Genomic DNA, 15,728 nt, shown 5'->3' with positions numbered 1-15,728 from the left:
GTAGATGGAGGATTAAAAAGCTCTATCGGCGCGGCGTGGTTATCGCCGAAACGGCTGTGGCTCCCCGCGTCGGCGGCGGCGGCGGCCGCGGCCGCGGCGCGCCGGACGAACCCTGGCCGTCGGATCTGGCGTCTGCCGTGGGGGCCCACGCGCCACGGGCGGCTGTCGTTTGCTCCTCGTCGGGGGAGGAGCAGGTGTGGGGCCCGCCGTTGCCACCACAGGTCGCGGTCGCGGCTGACCTGGCGGTGGGCCCGGAGCTCGCGGTGTGAATCTCTTTTTTTTCTCTCTCGGTGACTGTAGCGGCGTAGAGATCGCGAAACCAGCTCAAACGGAGGATGGCAAAATTGCAACCGCTTTCCTGTTTTTAATTCGGGAGAAATTCTTTCGTCGGGGTCCCCGTGCCGCGGATGTATTGCGCATTTGTCCTCCCTTGTGATGATGATATCCTTTATTTATTTTTTAGTCATCATCCCTCCATACCTTGATAGAATGAACATCACGAAACTAATTTCCACACACAATTAGCATATATGGGAGATCCTGCTAACACCAGAATTTTATTTTGCTAGCCATACGAGCATATATAATTTAGCGTTCTTGTTTTTTTATATATAATCGAACAATCTACAAACTACAGTGCAGTAATATGAAGTTACAAGACCACAAAAAATGTTTTAGCAACAACCGATCCATGCCATGTCGTCAATGCGTTTCGCACTTCCCATTCATTGGTTGTACTAAAGTCGTACTCTAGCTAGCATCGGACTGAAGCTTTGGACCCCAAATTCTGATCTTGTCGGGGACCCGTACGAAAATACTTCCGTGGAGATGCAGATACCGTCACACCTAACAACTAACCAATGTTAGAAAAAAAACAAAAAAAATATAAGCAAATTCGTAGGGAAGAAAAATGGTGACCAAAATATACTGGGCGTTTGTGGGAGGGTGGGGACGCGACGCGAGACGAGGAGAGGAGAGAGGGAGAGAGAGAGAGAGAGAGAGAGGGTTGGGTTGGCACGGCGAGCTCCTCCCTCTCGCCTTGTCTATAAATGCAGGGGCACCCAGTGCCCTAGTCGCCGCTAAACTCGGAGGAGGAGACGGGAAGGCACGCCCCGCGAGAGACCAGCGAGAGAGGCGGCGCCCCGTTTCGTCCCCAACCGGTTCCTTCGCCAACCTCGCCACCGTTCGCCGCCGTCGCCGGCAAGGAAAAAAACCGCCGGGAGGGAGAGAGAGAGAGGGGGGAGGCACACCGCGCTCGGTCGAGGTCCACGAGGCGAAGCGGGGGGATCGGGACGCGGCGTCAGCCTCGGTTCCATCTCCGGGCGTAGGGAGGGAGGCTACAGGAGCGAGAGGTACCCGCTCGCCCGCACGCACCCTCCCTCCTCGTCGTCGTCCCAACTTGGCAGGATTGGGAGACGGTTTTCTAAAACAAGTTGCTCGGCTTTGGTTTGGTTTGGATGCGTTGCGTTGTAGCGTGTGGTTGGTGAAGGCGGCGTCGAGCGCTCTCCGCTTTTTTTTTTTAATGTTTCGATCTACTGGTGCTCGCTTTGATTCTGCGTTCGTGCGTGTGCGGTCGTGTGGGGGCGGAGGAATCTGAGCCGCCGTGTGGGGGATGGTAGATCTGTTCATCCCCCGGGGGTGTCGCCGTTGTCCTGTGCGTGTAATTTTTTCTCGTTTGCATTTGCTCTGTTCCATCGCAGCATGACACGAGCTCCTCCCGTTGCTTTTGCTGGTGACATGTTGGAAAGGGAGATTGCTTTGAGCATTTCTGTTTGTTTCTCAGCTTTATTTTCCCTCTCCTCTGCATTTTTCGGTTGTGATTTTGTTCGTTTTCTTCTTCCGTGTAGATCGGTAAAGTTTGACCAGTGGAGGAGTACGGTCTAATGCTCGTCGTTTGATGGTCGCATGACAGGTAGCAGAGAGAGCCGTGAGGTGCAGCCATGTCGGCGGCGCAAGGGATGGCCTACAAGCTCCGCACCGACGCGGCGCCCACGGGTGCTGGCCGCAGGGCGCGGCGCAACCACTCCTCCGTAGCGGCGCCTTACCGCGCGGCTAGGCTGGTACAGGGAAGCATGTCCATCGAGGGCGGTTTCGTCGGCGGATGCCAGCTTACCGAGGAGCGCGTCGGGGCACGGCCGCCCCGCGCCGCCGCGCACGACGCCGAGGCGGTCAGGCCACTTTCGCAGCTCCCCGAGAGCAGCATTGGACTGTACGACCCCTCGCATGAACGCGACTCGTGTGGCGTGGGGTTCGTCGCCGAGCTTTCAGGCGATTACAAGCGATCGACGGTGAGTTCTATGAACTAAGTGCGGCGCTGCAGGTTTCTCTCTTCTATATATCACCTTTGCGATATCGATCTGATTTCGCTCTTCTGCAGGTCAATGACGCCCTCGAGATGCTCGAGAGAATGGCGCACCGTGGTGCCTGCGGCTGTGAGAAGAACACTGGTGACGGTGCCGGTATCCTTGTGGCTCTGCCCCATAACTTTTTCAGAGAGGCGAGCTTCTAATTTAAGGCAAGGGTAGTTCGTTTCAACAGTTATTCATCCTAACTGATGTCTTTTGTACTCCTGTAGGTGACAAAGGATGCTGGGTTTGAGCTACCACCACCAGGCGAGTATGCTGTAGGTATGGTCTTCCTGCCAATAGATGAGAAGCGTCGTGAGAGGAGCAAAGCTGAGTTTCAGAAGGTTAGTTGTTTCTTCCTTTGCTGTTTTCAATATATGGCCGTGATGTGCACTAATGGTTTTTGTTATTCGTTAATCCAGGCTGCAGAATCACTGGGACATAAAATACTTGGGTGGCGCCGGGTTCCCACTGACAACTCAGACTTAGGTGAATCTGCGCTCCAGACTGAGCCAGTTATTGAGCAGGTTTTCCTCACCAAAAGCTCAAGTTCGAAGGCCGATTTTGAGCAGCAGGTCATTCCACGAGTTCAAATTTGAATTTACGAATGCATATGTAAAGGATTGCGTCTTTAACTAATCTTTAACGAATTATTACAGTTGTACATCCTGAGGAGGCTCTCGATTGTGTCTATCCGTGCAGCTCTGAATCTCCGTCGTGGAGGAAAGAGGGACTTCTACATGTGTTCTCTCTCCTCAAGGTGCTTCTTCGTATTTTTTCATGTTCTTCAAAATTTCAAGTTCTATACGTCTGAGTAAGCTGAAGGATGAAAGGGACGATTCCCAATCAAGTTCTCTTTTTAATTTTTGGAAGGCATCATCAGCAAATATGTTTTATTGGAAATGGGGCTAATGAAAAAAAATCCTTGTGGAAGGGATCATCAGCAAATAATTTCTAATGGAAATGGGGCTAATGAGAAAAAAAAATCCCTTGAGCTCTCTTAATGATCCTGTAGTCTAAAAATCTTCTATTTGCCTTATATTCATGTGAGTAATTCAATGTTCGCTTTCTTTGTGATCTTTCCAGGACTATTGTCTACAAGGGCCAGCTTAAGCCATGTCAACTTAAGGGGTACTACTATGCAGATCTAGGTCATGAAAACTTCACGAGTTATATGGCTCTGGTAAATACATTACCTTGATCCTCTTACCAAAAAAGTCATGATCATAGTCGGCGGATGGGAACCAATAATAGCAAGGCAGTTGTAAGATCAAGACACTCCTGTGCAGGCATCAAACTTTGAACTGTCTTACCGTCACTGCTCTATTCATATGCTATTTCAGTCCTGGTTCTTGATGCCTTTAAGTGAAGTATTAGAAATCTCTATTAGTTGATACCCGATAACCATGTTGCAGAGTCCAGCTGCAGTTCTGCTGTGGCCGACTGCTATGCCGACTCTTCAGGATGTGACCTCCAATTAGGTGGTGGGAAGAAATTGTGTTTGGTTTGAGGTAGCTTAGGGCTCCCAACTGTTTTGCATGAAATTCTATGCAACTGATGCTTAATTTTTCCAGTGTGCTGGTGCTTCAGTTAGAAGTTCTGTTCAACATTGTATAACTGCGAGAATCGAGTATAATATGATTACTAAGTGTTGTGTATCCAAACAGGTTCACTCAAGGTTCTCCACGAACACCTTCCCCAGCTGGGACCGTGCACAGCCGATGCGTATATTAGGTCATAATGGAGAGATCAATACCCTCAAGGGGAACAAGAATTGGTAATCTTGCTAAATCTTTTTTTGTCTGCCCCCTTTAATGTCCATTTATTTGTTGTATGGAATCAATCCAGATGCCCTATGCCATTTTATTTATGATCTTTGGTTTGATAACTCGTTTTGCATGCATGGTAGGATGAAAGCACGAGAAGGTCTCTTAAAGTGTGAGAAGCTTGGCCTGTCAAAGGATCAATTTTTAAAAATTCTACCAATTGTGGATGCTACTTCCTCTGATTCAGGTAAGAGCTCATTGTTTCATACAGTGAAATATTAAGTACACTTTGAAATAGGGGTTTTCCTTATTATTTGAGATTTGTACAATCATTTCAATTCTACCAGGTGCTTTTGATGGTGTTCTTGAGCTTCTTATCCGTGGTGGAAGAAGCCTTCCAGAAGCTGTGATGATGATGATACCTGAGGCATGGCAGAACGATGTGAATATGGAAACTGAGAAGAAAGCTCTCTATGAGTTCTTGTCTGCCCTTATGGAGCCTTGGGATGGACCTGCTCTAATATCTTGTAAGAAGATAGTGCCTTTTCCCTTTCCTGATCACACACTTCCTTTGAACTACTTGTGCTTACTCTGCTTTTATCTGCAGTTACTGATGGTCGCTACCTTGGGGCCACCCTGGATCGCAATGGGTTGAGGCCTGGTCGATTTTATGTGACACACAGTGGACGTGTAGTCATGGGAAGTGAAGTTGGTGTTGTTGATGTTCCTCCGAAAGATGTGTTGAGAAAGGGTAGACTAAACCCTGGAATGATGCTGTTGGTTGATTTCGAGAACCACACTGTAGTGGATGATGAAGCATTGAAGGCACAGTACTCTAAAGCTCACCCATATGGGGAGTGGCTCAAGAGACAAAAGATATACCTGAAAGACATTGTAGAATCTGTGCCAGAAACTGAGAGAGTTGCTCCAAGCATTCCTGGCTCATTCACAGTAAGTACAGTGCTTCAACAATTTATTTTTCAATGAGCTACAATTTCAACTGGATATTTGAGAATTCGGCTACAGTATAATTGTTTTTTTTACAATGTGTTGTAGCATGCGAATGAGAAAAAGGAATATGCAGGCGTCAATGGAATTTTAACTCCACTGAAAGCCTTTGGGTAAGCAAGTGTTGAACAAAGATTATCTTTGCTGTTTTGAGTTTTTTTTGTTTAATTTTCCAATTTATTTTTACTTCAGATACACAGTGGAAGCCCTTGAAATGCTGCTTCTCCCGATGGCTAAAGAAGGAGTGGAAGCTCTTGGATCCATGGGAAATGACACACCCTTGGCAGTCATGTCAAACAGGGAGAAGTTGACTTTTGAGTACTTCAAGCAGATGTTTGCACAAGTTACAAACCCGCCAATCGACCCAATTAGGGAGAAAATTGTTACATCTATGGAGTGCATGATTGGCCCAGAAGGTGACTTGTTAGAAACAACAGAAAAGCAATGCAATCGCCTTGCACTTGAGGGTCCGTTGGTGTCTGTTGATGAAATGGAGGCTATCAAGAAGATGAACTACCGTGGTTGGCGAAGCAAGGTGCTCGACATAACTTATCCAAAGAAGTCTGGAAGGAAGGGTTTGGAAGAAACTTTGGAAAGAATTTGCACAGAAGCTCGGGAAGCTATAAAGAAGGGCTACACTATTTTAGTTCTCTCAGATAGAGGTCAGTGATATATTCAATATATAGTACTTGTCACTTCTGCCATGCTGATGTTTCCATGTACTAATTACTCATAATTTTGTAAACTTGCTGGCTTGAGTCAAACACAATATTATTATCATTTAGATTCTGCTGCAAACATATAATTTTGCAATATAATGTATTCAAAATTATCAAAATTAAGTTAGTAGGCACAGTCCTTAACACAGTTATAACTTATAACATGCGATTACCTTATGCATTTCCATGTCTATGTCACGTCAACATTAGGCCTTCTTGACATGAAACTTACTGTTTTGTTTAAATTCTTGATGCAGGATTCTCCTCAGACCGTGTTGCTGTCAGCTCACTCTTAGCTGTTGGTGCGGTACATCATCATCTTGTTGACAATCTTGAGAGGACACGTGTAGGTTTGTTGGTGGAGTCCGCTGAACCTCGTGAAGTGCATCACTTCTGCACCCTTGTTGGGTTTGGTGCTGATGCTGTGTGCCCTTATTTGGCTATCGAAGCAATTTGGTGCTTGCAGAATGATGGAAAGATTCCTCCTAACAGTGATGGGAAACCCTACTCAAAGGAAGAACTTGTCAAGAAATATTTCTATGCTTCCAACTATGGAATGATGAAAGTTCTTGCAAAGATGGGAATATCCACCCTTGCATCTTATAAAGGTGCACAGATTTTTGAAGCTCTTGGCCTGTCTTCTGAAGTCATCCGTAAGTGTTTTAATGGTACACCTAGCCGAATTGAAGGTGCCACTTTTGAAATGCTCGCACGTGATGCTCTACGTCTCCATGAGTTAGCATTTCCATCAAGAACACCTCCACCAGGAAGTGCAGATGCAAAGGCCCTTCCTAATCCAGGGGACTACCACTGGAGGAAAAATGGTGAAGTTCACCTCAATGATCCCCTCGCAATGGCAAAACTACAAGAAGCTGCTAGAGTGAACAGCCGGGCAGCATACAAAGAATATTCTAGGCGAATTCAGGAACTCAACAAAACCTGCAATTTGCGTGGTATGCTTAAATTTAAAGATACTACCGACACGATTTCTTTGGACGAGGTTGAACCTGCAAGTGAGATTGTTAAACGCTTTTGTACTGGTGCAATGAGTTATGGATCTATTTCGTTGGAAGCACATACTGCCCTTGCTATGGCCATGAACAAACTTGGAGGAAAATCTAATACAGGTATATTAGAACACTTTGTTTCATTTCCCCCATAGTTGCTACCATTTGCATATCAGCTCTAAGAACTTTTTATGTAATTACATTTGAAAATATTAAGCATTCTATTTTCAGCCCTTATTTTAGACACAATCATGCCTACAAATGAACTTATTTTGATGCAATGAGACAAAAATGTATTTATAGCATTTCACTCAAGAAACTTATACTGTTCTTTGCTAATCCTTTTTTAATTAATCTATTGATGGTGCTGAGTGTTAGCTTTTGAAAACAAAACATGCCAATCTTTGGTGGGATTGAGTGTTTTTCTTGCTATACAGAAAATTATTTCCTGCAAACCGCATAATTCATAATTTATCTGTCTGCATTTTTTGTATTTTATTCTATATTTAACTGTTCTTTCTTGATTAACATATCTCTAGAACTCAATATTACTTATTCCTTTTACACTTTTGCTATTTTGAATAGAATCTATAATCTTCCATATGCACTAACTCTAATGCATCTCTGAAGGTGAGGGAGGTGAACAGCCTTCTCGTATGGAACCGCTTGCTGATGGTTCAATGAATCCAAAAAGAAGTGCAATCAAGCAAGTTGCCAGTGGAAGATTTGGCGTTTCTAGCTATTATCTGACTAACGCAGATGAATTGCAGATAAAAATGGCTCAGGTGTCAACATTGTGCACGACTTAATTTCAGCAGTCTATTGAAAGCACCTGCGATGTTGCGGATATTTACCTTTTGTTATAATTTCTTTATTTATGTATGTAGGGTGCTAAGCCTGGTGAAGGTGGTGAGCTTCCAGGACACAAGGTTATCGGTGACATTGCAGTTACAAGACATTCTACTGCTGGTGTTGGACTGATTAGCCCACCGCCTCACCACGATATATATTCTATTGAGGATCTTGCACAACTCATCCATGACCTTAAGGTAACTTAATGTGATACTGCATTCCTGTTTCCTGAAGCCAAGCAATTTGTTCCTTTTTTTTTGAATAGTTGTTTGTTCTAGATTGAGTTCTGAGATATGGTACCAACCTCATGAGTTAATGAATCGCTCAATTGCCATGAATCATTTTACAATTGAACTTGGACACATGCATGCAATTGGAAATATTGCTTTCTGGTACATAGTCACGTTCTTGTTTCTTGTACTCTGCAGAATTCAAATCCTAGAGCTCGCATAAGCGTAAAGCTAGTTTCTGAGGCTGGTGTTGGAGTTGTTGCTAGTGGTGTTGTAAAGGGACATGCAGACCATGTTCTTATTTCTGGCCATGATGGAGGCACGGGAGCTTCAAGGTGGACAGGTATTAAAAATGCTGGCCTCCCATGGGAACTTGGGTTGGCTGAGACACATCAAACTCTAGTGGCAAATGGGCTTCGTGGCCGAGCTATTTTGCAAACTGATGGGCAGTTAAAAACTGGAAAAGATGTAGCTGTTGCTTGCCTACTTGGTGCAGAAGAATTTGGTTTCAGTACTGCTCCATTGATCACACTTGGTTGCATCATGATGCGTAAGTGCCATACCAACACTTGCCCTGTTGGTATAGCTACTCAAGACCCAGTGCTACGAGAAAAGTTTGCTGGAGAACCAGAGCATGTTATCAACTTCTTCTTCATGCTTGCTGAGGAGCTAAGAGAAATCATGTCTCAGCTTGGCTTCCGCACGATTAATGAAATGGTTGGGCGCTCTGACATGCTTGAGGTTGATCCAGAAGTGGTGAAGAGCAACGAGAAACTTGAGAACATTGATCTCTCATTAATTTTGAAACCAGCTTCAGAGATTCGTCCTGGGGCTGCTCAGTACTGTGTTGAAAAGCAAGATCATGGTCTTGACATGGCACTAGATAACAAACTCATAGCTTTATCAAAAGCTGCACTAGAGAAGGAGGTCCGTGTTTTCATTGAGACTCCAATTCAGAACACTAATCGAGCAGTAGGCACTATGCTTAGTCATGAGGTCACAAAGCGTTATCACATGAAGGGATTACCCACAGGTACAATTCATGTGAAGCTCGCGGGAAGTGCTGGTCAAAGTCTTGGCGCTTTTCTTTGCCCTGGAATAACCCTTGAGCTTGAAGGAGACAGCAATGATTATGTCGGTAAAGGATTGTCTGGAGGAAAAGTTGTTGTCTACCCACCAAGAGATAGTACATTTATTCCAGAGGACAATATTGTCATTGGTAATGTGGCTCTATATGGTGCTACAAAAGGAGAGGCATATTTCAATGGAATGGCTGCAGAAAGGTTTTGTGTACGCAATTCAGGTGCTCAGGCTGTGGTTGAAGGAATTGGTGACCATGGCTGTGAGTACATGACAGGAGGTACTGTGGTTATCCTTGGTAAAACAGGAAGAAACTTTGCTGCTGGGATGAGTGGAGGCATTGCTTATGTCTATGATATTGATGGGAAATTCAGTGTCCGCTGCAACTGTGAGTTAGTTGACCTCTATCATGTGGAGGAAGATGAAGACATTACCACATTGAAAATGATGATAGAACAGCATCGTCTTAACACCGGGAGTGTTGTGGCCAGAGATATACTCTCTAATTTTGATACTCTTCTTTCAAAATTTGTCAAGGTATTCCCAAGAGACTATAAGAGGGTTTTGGAAAGTATGGAGGCTGAAAAGGCTGCTGCTAAGCTTGCAAAGGAACCAAAGATTTCAAATGGTGTCTCTGTAACAACTAAGGTAAGAGATATTCTGAGGCTATTTCAGTTTTCAACTTATTATTACAAATTTACATTTAACAATGGACCATATCTTCAAGTTGATGAAAATGAAAAACAAAACTTTTGGATTTTACATTGACTATATGAATGCACATATTCCATCTTCAAAATATTATTCTAAAAGTAGCAATGGTTTGTGTTACCATTGTTCTGGAATTTTATTGGCTTAATTAGACACTTCAATTTACAGAAAGTGCAACCTGAGCAATCAACAAACCGACCAACACGTGTTTCCAATGCCAAAAAGTACCGAGGTTTCATATCATATGAGCGAGAGAGTATTTCTTATCGGGATCCAAATGAACGTGTAAAAGATTGGAAGGAAGTTGCAATTGAATCAGTGCCAGGGCCTCTACTGAACACACAGTCTGCTCGCTGCATGGATTGTGGCACTCCTTTCTGTCATCAGGTAATATTCAGCTTTATCCCCATTCATTATTATTGTTTTGTTCTTGGGTTAAGGTTTATTATTTTCAGTTTCTCTTCTGTTGAATTCATTGAAAGAAGTTGCCGAGGCATTGATAATACTTTATGATAACTTGTATGTAGATATTATCTGTCTTAACTTGCTCAAACTGCTGGCTTGTTGCCTTCATATTTATTTCAAAATTTGTTAATGTTAGTAGACTAGCCAAACCTTTTTAATCAAAACTTGTGTTAGTATCTCTACGCAGTGTGTACATATTGAAATTATTGTTTTATACATCGAACATTATTATTATTTTCATGACATTTAGTTATAATTTTCTTCAATATTTTTGCAGGAAAGCTCTGGTGCTGGTTGCCCTCTTGGGAATAAGATCCCAGAGTTCAATGAGCTAGTTCACCAGAACAGATGGCGTGAAGCACTGGATCGTCTACTAGAGACGAACAACTTCCCTGAATTTACTGGAAGAGTATGTCCTGCTCCCTGTGAGGGATCATGTGTTCTTGGCATTATCGAAAATCCAGTATCTATCAAAAGCATAGAATGTGCGATTATAGACAAAGGTTTTGAAGAGGGCTGGATGGTACCACGGCCTCCACTCCAAAGAACAGGGTATTCTTTTTGAGATGGCAACTTCTTTGTCTAATTTCCACTGACCTTTTAGTTGTATTTGCATTAGAAGTAAAATCTGAGACACTCTTTGTTTTGCAGAAAAAAGGTTGCCATCATTGGAAGTGGTCCAGCCGGTTTGGCTGCTGCAGATCAGCTAAACAAAATGGGCCATTTTGTTACTGTGTTTGAACGTGCTGATCGTATTGGTGGTCTGATGATGTATGGAGTGCCAAACATGAAGACAGACAAGATTGAAATTGTGCAACGCCGTGTCAATTTAATGGCTGAAGAGGGCATCACATTTGTCGTGAATGCTCATGTAGGTAGTGATCCTTTGTATTCAATTGAGCGCCTCCGTTCTGAGAATGATGCGGTCATTTTGGCTTGTGGAGCTACTAAACCAAGGTAACAGATCCAAAATGTAGAACCAATTGTTTCTATGTATCTTAGCTTGCTCTACTGGTGATTGTAGACCACCAAGTTCACAGAGCTTACACATTATACCAGCAAGAGTAAATATTATTATGAATTATGACAATTAAGTGGAATTTTGTTCATCAGGGACCTAGGTATTCCTGGGCGTGAGTTATCAGGAGTTCATTTTGCCATGGAGTTCCTCCATGCAAATACGAAAAGTTTACTTGACAGCAACTTGGAGGATGGTAGATACATATCTGCAAAGGGGAAGAAGGTTGTGGTTATCGGTGGTGGTGACACAGGCACAGATTGCATCGGTACATCTATTCGTCATGGTTGCACTAGCATTGTAAATCTTGAACTTCTTACCAAGCCACCAAGCAAGAGAGCAGCTGATAACCCATGGCCACAGGTAAATATATGTCCATAAATGCGATAGTTTAGCTGGCTTGGCTACTACCTTGCAGGAAGCTGTCATACCAAACAAGTCACATTTGTATATAGTTGCTTATCACGTCTTAACCTATATTTGATATTTTTGATTTGCTTCTGTCATTTTGGGAATATGTTCTTATGTTTTCTGTTTTCTACTTGTAGTGGCCTAGAATCTTCCGTGTTGACTATGGGCACCAGGAAGCATCTAGCAAGTTTGGAAACGATCCAAGAACTTACGAAGTCCTGACCAAGCGTTTTATTGGTGATGAAAATGGAAACGTGAAGGCCCTTGAGGTAGTCCGGGTCAAGTGGGAGAAAGTCGATGGGAGATTCCAGTTCAAAGAAATCGAAGGCTCAGCAGAGATCATTGATGCTGATCTTGTCCTCCTAGCTATGGGATTCCTTGGCCCCGAAGCGGTTAGTTTCCCCCAAACAAAGCTAATATTGAGTTATACTGTTGAGTAGTGTTTGTGAGAAATGTTCATTAAACAACTAGCTGTTTCGCTTTCTGCAGACTATCGCTGAGAAACTGGGTTTGGAGAAAGACGACCGGTCTAACTTCAAAGCTCAATTTGGAAACTTTGCAACCAGCGTGGATGGCATTTTTGCTGCTGGGGACTGCAGACGTGGGCAATCACTTGTTGTTTGGGCCATCACCGAGGGGCGGCAAGCTGCTGCAGCTGTAGACAAGTACTTGTCAAGGAATGAACAAGATGCCGCAGAAGACATAACTCCCTCGGGTGCAGGTTTTGTGCAGCCTGTTGCTGCATAAGCGAAACAAACTTTTCAGGACCAGAGCAATCTAAATTAGATCAGAATTTTTATCTTTGATCACACCAAGTTGTCTTTAAAAGTTATAACGGCGGGCTCAATAGGGGAAAGAGGAGAGCCCTCTCTATATATTTTGATAGCTAAACATTTGGAAATTTTGGTGTCTGCTGTTTGTTCGCTTTCAAGTTAAAATGTTTTGCAAGGCGAAATGCCATTTTGTAATCTGAATAATGTACAGTTGTTTTGTTTTAATTAATAGATGTAAATTTCTCAATTAATCTTGCCATATACTCCGATCACAGCGTAAGATTTGCTAACATGATCTGAATTCATATAGCTGTTAATAAATTCATATAGATGCTAATAAATCTGATATACAACTAATATTTGATCAATAGATGAATTAGTTATAGCTAAAAAAATTCTTATTATATGAAATGGAGAGAGAGTAGTTTCTTTTTTTTTAAAACCGGGTTAGCTGAACAATTTAGCTTGTAGAGTAAAAATAGCATCCTGCCAGTACCAAAAAGTAAGAAGGCTAACGGCGTATTCTTTTCTAGTGTGTTTTGGCTAATTAGTACTACCTCTGTTTCACTTTCTAAAATGCATATAATTTATATATATGTTTAGATTTATTAGCATCAATATAAACCTAGACAAGGTTAGAAAGTCTTATATTGTGAAACGGAGAGAGTAGCACACAAAATAAGAATTAATTAACATACGATAAGTTGAGTATCAATTATCAAAACTTAAAATTAGGTCTATTTGATTTTTAAAATATGACAACAGACCAACAAGCCTAAAGACTTAAGTTATTAGGACATTCATAGTGCGAAGACATGCGAGGGGTCTCACCATGCCATGTCCACTAATTCGTCGTGGAGGAGAGAGCGAGGATGGGGCAAGTAGCCTCACTAGGCTACTCGCCTCTTCTATAGGACGTGGGGGTTTTGATAGAGGGTGGTGTAGGGGTATGACGAGAGTTCGCGCTATGAACGTCCTTCGCCTCCTCATGCCCCAGCATGGGTCCCCTGTAACTGAGAATGTAGATAAAGCACCAACTTCTGAGACTGAAGATGGGAGAAAGCAGCAACGACAACAACCAAGAAGGGAGAAGGGCTTGATTTACCTCGTCGAGCTCCCCGCCTCGATGCATCGAGCTCGTTGTCAGCCTAGATCTCGCAGTAGCAACACCTCCGCCATTGTCACTTTCCTCCACTAGGTCGCTCGTTGAGCTCCTTCCACGTCGCCGCCTCGAGCTTGCTGTCGCCTATATTGATCGCTAAACATGGGACGAGAAGTGTTGGTGGGAAGAGAAGGATAATGAGAGAGAAAAGAAGGGTAGTTGGGATATTAGTTTCTGATTCCTATGGTGTTTATTGTAAAGTTTTGAACTGATATATAAATAGAAAAACATGTAAAAATTAAAATAAAAAGTAAGAGCTGAAATATTAAGTAACAACACCAACTAGAGGCATTAGCACAGTGGAAGATATTCTTATTAGATGATTGACTTCTTCATAGTTGGAGCTCGGAGATCCCATGCATGTTGTGAATGTGCTTATGCATCCTTTTCCAACAACGACTTTCAACTTCTATTCACCTCTATGTATTTCGGGTAACTTTAGTTGTATTGAAAACCAAACAAATAGCTTAACTCCGTATTGTGAAATGCGGTAGTCAACTACACCGTACAAACGACGTCCGAAGCACTGGCCAATGCTACAGACTACTCTGCAGTAACATATGTAACATGCGTGTTGGCCGTCAAATCCGAGCAGAACCATAGGAACAAAGCCACGAAACCCCAAGAGGTGCGCCGTTGACAATCAGCTTTGATCGGCAAATGACAACGTGCACTTATCAGGGCAGTCTTAATGGTACATTAATGGTGGTTTTTATTCTTATTAAATAGTTTACCACGTAATCAAAATGATAACATGATAACGTAATTAATGAAGAAAGAGAGGAAAACGCTTAGAAACGATTTCCTCGCGAAGAAACTAAGTCTTCTCTTCACCCAATACACCAAGAAATCATAAATTCACTATTAGAAAAAACCACTAGTTTCTTGGGGGCATGTGTCATGCTCTCCGTTGATAGAATATATAGAGTTAGAAGAGAGAAAAAGATAACCATTATTACTCAAAAGATATCTCTATAGTAAAAAATAGTTTTTATATATAATTTTTTATACTATACCAACCATGTTGGTTTCTTCCATTGAGATTATACTGCGCAACCCGCCAAAACCCAATGAGAATTGAGCCAAAGCCATCGAGTCAGTGTCAGTCACACGTACCAACGAGACCAGCACGCCACGTCTGGCGTCCCTCGCTCCGTCGACCGCGAGAGTGTTGCCCCTGCCCTGGTCTAGACGCTCGGGTGATCTCCGGCTCCACCGCGCGGGCGTTTCCTTTTTGCCCCTTTGAGCCGGTCATCCCCTTCGCCGCGCACGCTACCTATAAAGCGCGGGAAATTAGCCAGGCAGGCAGGGTGGCCGCAGACCGCGAGCAACGCATCGGCATCAGTGCAGTAACCACTGGGCTACACACGGGCTGGTCTCGGCTCAGCTGAAGCTTCACCGCGCGCCGCTGAGCTTGCTACGATTGAGATCGACGCACAGGTGCCGCCACGCCATGGGCAACGCCGCGCCGCGCATGCGCCACATCGAGGCCACGGCGGCCGCGACGATGGGCGGGAGGAGAGGAGCGATGTGCTGCAAGAAAGCGGAGGCCACGAACGCGCCAGCAGCGTCGTCCGCTGTAGCGCGCAAGCGGCCGGACGAGAAGTCGGCGGGGCGGGGCGGCGCCGGCGCGGAGCACTCGGCGGCAGCCGCTACGGGCGTGACGGTGAAGGTGGTGCTGAGGAGGAAGGACGCGGAGAGGCTGATCGCGAGGCTGAACGAGCAGAACGCGATGGGGCGGAAGGCCAGGATGGCGGAGATCAAGAACGAACTCAAGGCGGGGGTCGGCGGCGCTGCCGCGAGCCCCGCTCGGCGCCGGGACGCACGGACACGTAGGCTGGCGCCGATTCAGGAGAACTAGCTAAAGCAGCAGTATGTCCACTAGTTAGCAAACAACCTAAAAGATTCGATTTTGCTAGGTCACCCAGCGGACGCGTAGGAGTGGTATGTGTGTAGCGCCGTAGAGGAAAGAGGAGGCAGCATACGCAGTATTTGTTGCAACCGGTGTAGTATCCGTGAATCGTTAATTGCCAAATCGTTTGCACTGTTGCTTGAAAATTTTCTGGTTACACTGAAAAATGAAAATACGATCATCGCCGTTCCCCAGTTCTCCTTCGTGGCATAGAAAAAAAAGGAGCAGGGTACTGCCCCTACAAACCGGGAAAAAATAACGGAGAAAAT

The 15,728-nt window shown here is 44.2% G+C and overlaps 2 protein-coding genes across 3 annotated transcripts; both read left to right on the top strand.

The window, feature by feature from the left end:
- The first annotated feature begins 1,272 nt into the window (after window positions 1-1,272).
- LOC102721892 (glutamate synthase 1 [NADH], chloroplastic) lies at window positions 1,273-12,636 on the top strand. 2 transcript variants are annotated; one of them, XM_006646144.3, is made up of 23 exons: window positions 1,273-1,352; window positions 1,913-2,288; window positions 2,378-2,497; window positions 2,576-2,689; window positions 2,768-2,920; window positions 3,005-3,105; window positions 3,432-3,528; window positions 4,013-4,122; window positions 4,255-4,358; window positions 4,459-4,638; window positions 4,719-5,062; window positions 5,168-5,232; window positions 5,312-5,781; window positions 6,096-6,965; window positions 7,476-7,630; window positions 7,733-7,894; window positions 8,126-9,655; window positions 9,887-10,105; window positions 10,461-10,735; window positions 10,835-11,140; window positions 11,297-11,564; window positions 11,750-12,004; window positions 12,102-12,636. In XM_006646144.3, the coding sequence occupies exons 2-23, from the start codon at window positions 1,941-1,943 to the stop codon at window positions 12,357-12,359; spliced, it is 6,504 nt and encodes a 2,167-aa protein (XP_006646207.1). In that variant the 5' UTR covers window positions 1,273-1,352; window positions 1,913-1,940; the 3' UTR covers window positions 12,360-12,636. The 2 variants fall into 2 exon arrangements, with proteins under 2 accessions (XP_006646207.1, XP_015697810.1); XM_015842324.2 differs by lacking the exons at window positions 1,273-1,352; window positions 1,913-2,288; window positions 2,378-2,497; ... (2 more) ...; window positions 3,005-3,105; window positions 3,432-3,528 and adding an exon at window positions 3,561-3,856.
- Window positions 12,637-14,853: 2,217 nt separating this feature from the next.
- LOC102721609 lies at window positions 14,854-15,728 on the top strand. Its single transcript, XM_040519970.1, has one exon. It carries the CDS (start codon window positions 15,001-15,003, stop codon window positions 15,406-15,408), a length of 408 nt encoding a protein of 135 aa, XP_040375904.1. The 5' UTR covers window positions 14,854-15,000; the 3' UTR covers window positions 15,409-15,728.

The sequence above is a fragment of the Oryza brachyantha genome, chromosome 1 (genome assembly GCF_000231095.2).
Source record: "Oryza brachyantha chromosome 1, ObraRS2, whole genome shotgun sequence".
Taxonomy (NCBI): domain Eukaryota; kingdom Viridiplantae; phylum Streptophyta; class Magnoliopsida; order Poales; family Poaceae; genus Oryza; species Oryza brachyantha.
The sequence above is the reverse complement of the archived record's forward strand: the minus strand, read 5'-3'. Positions and strand labels throughout refer to the sequence as shown.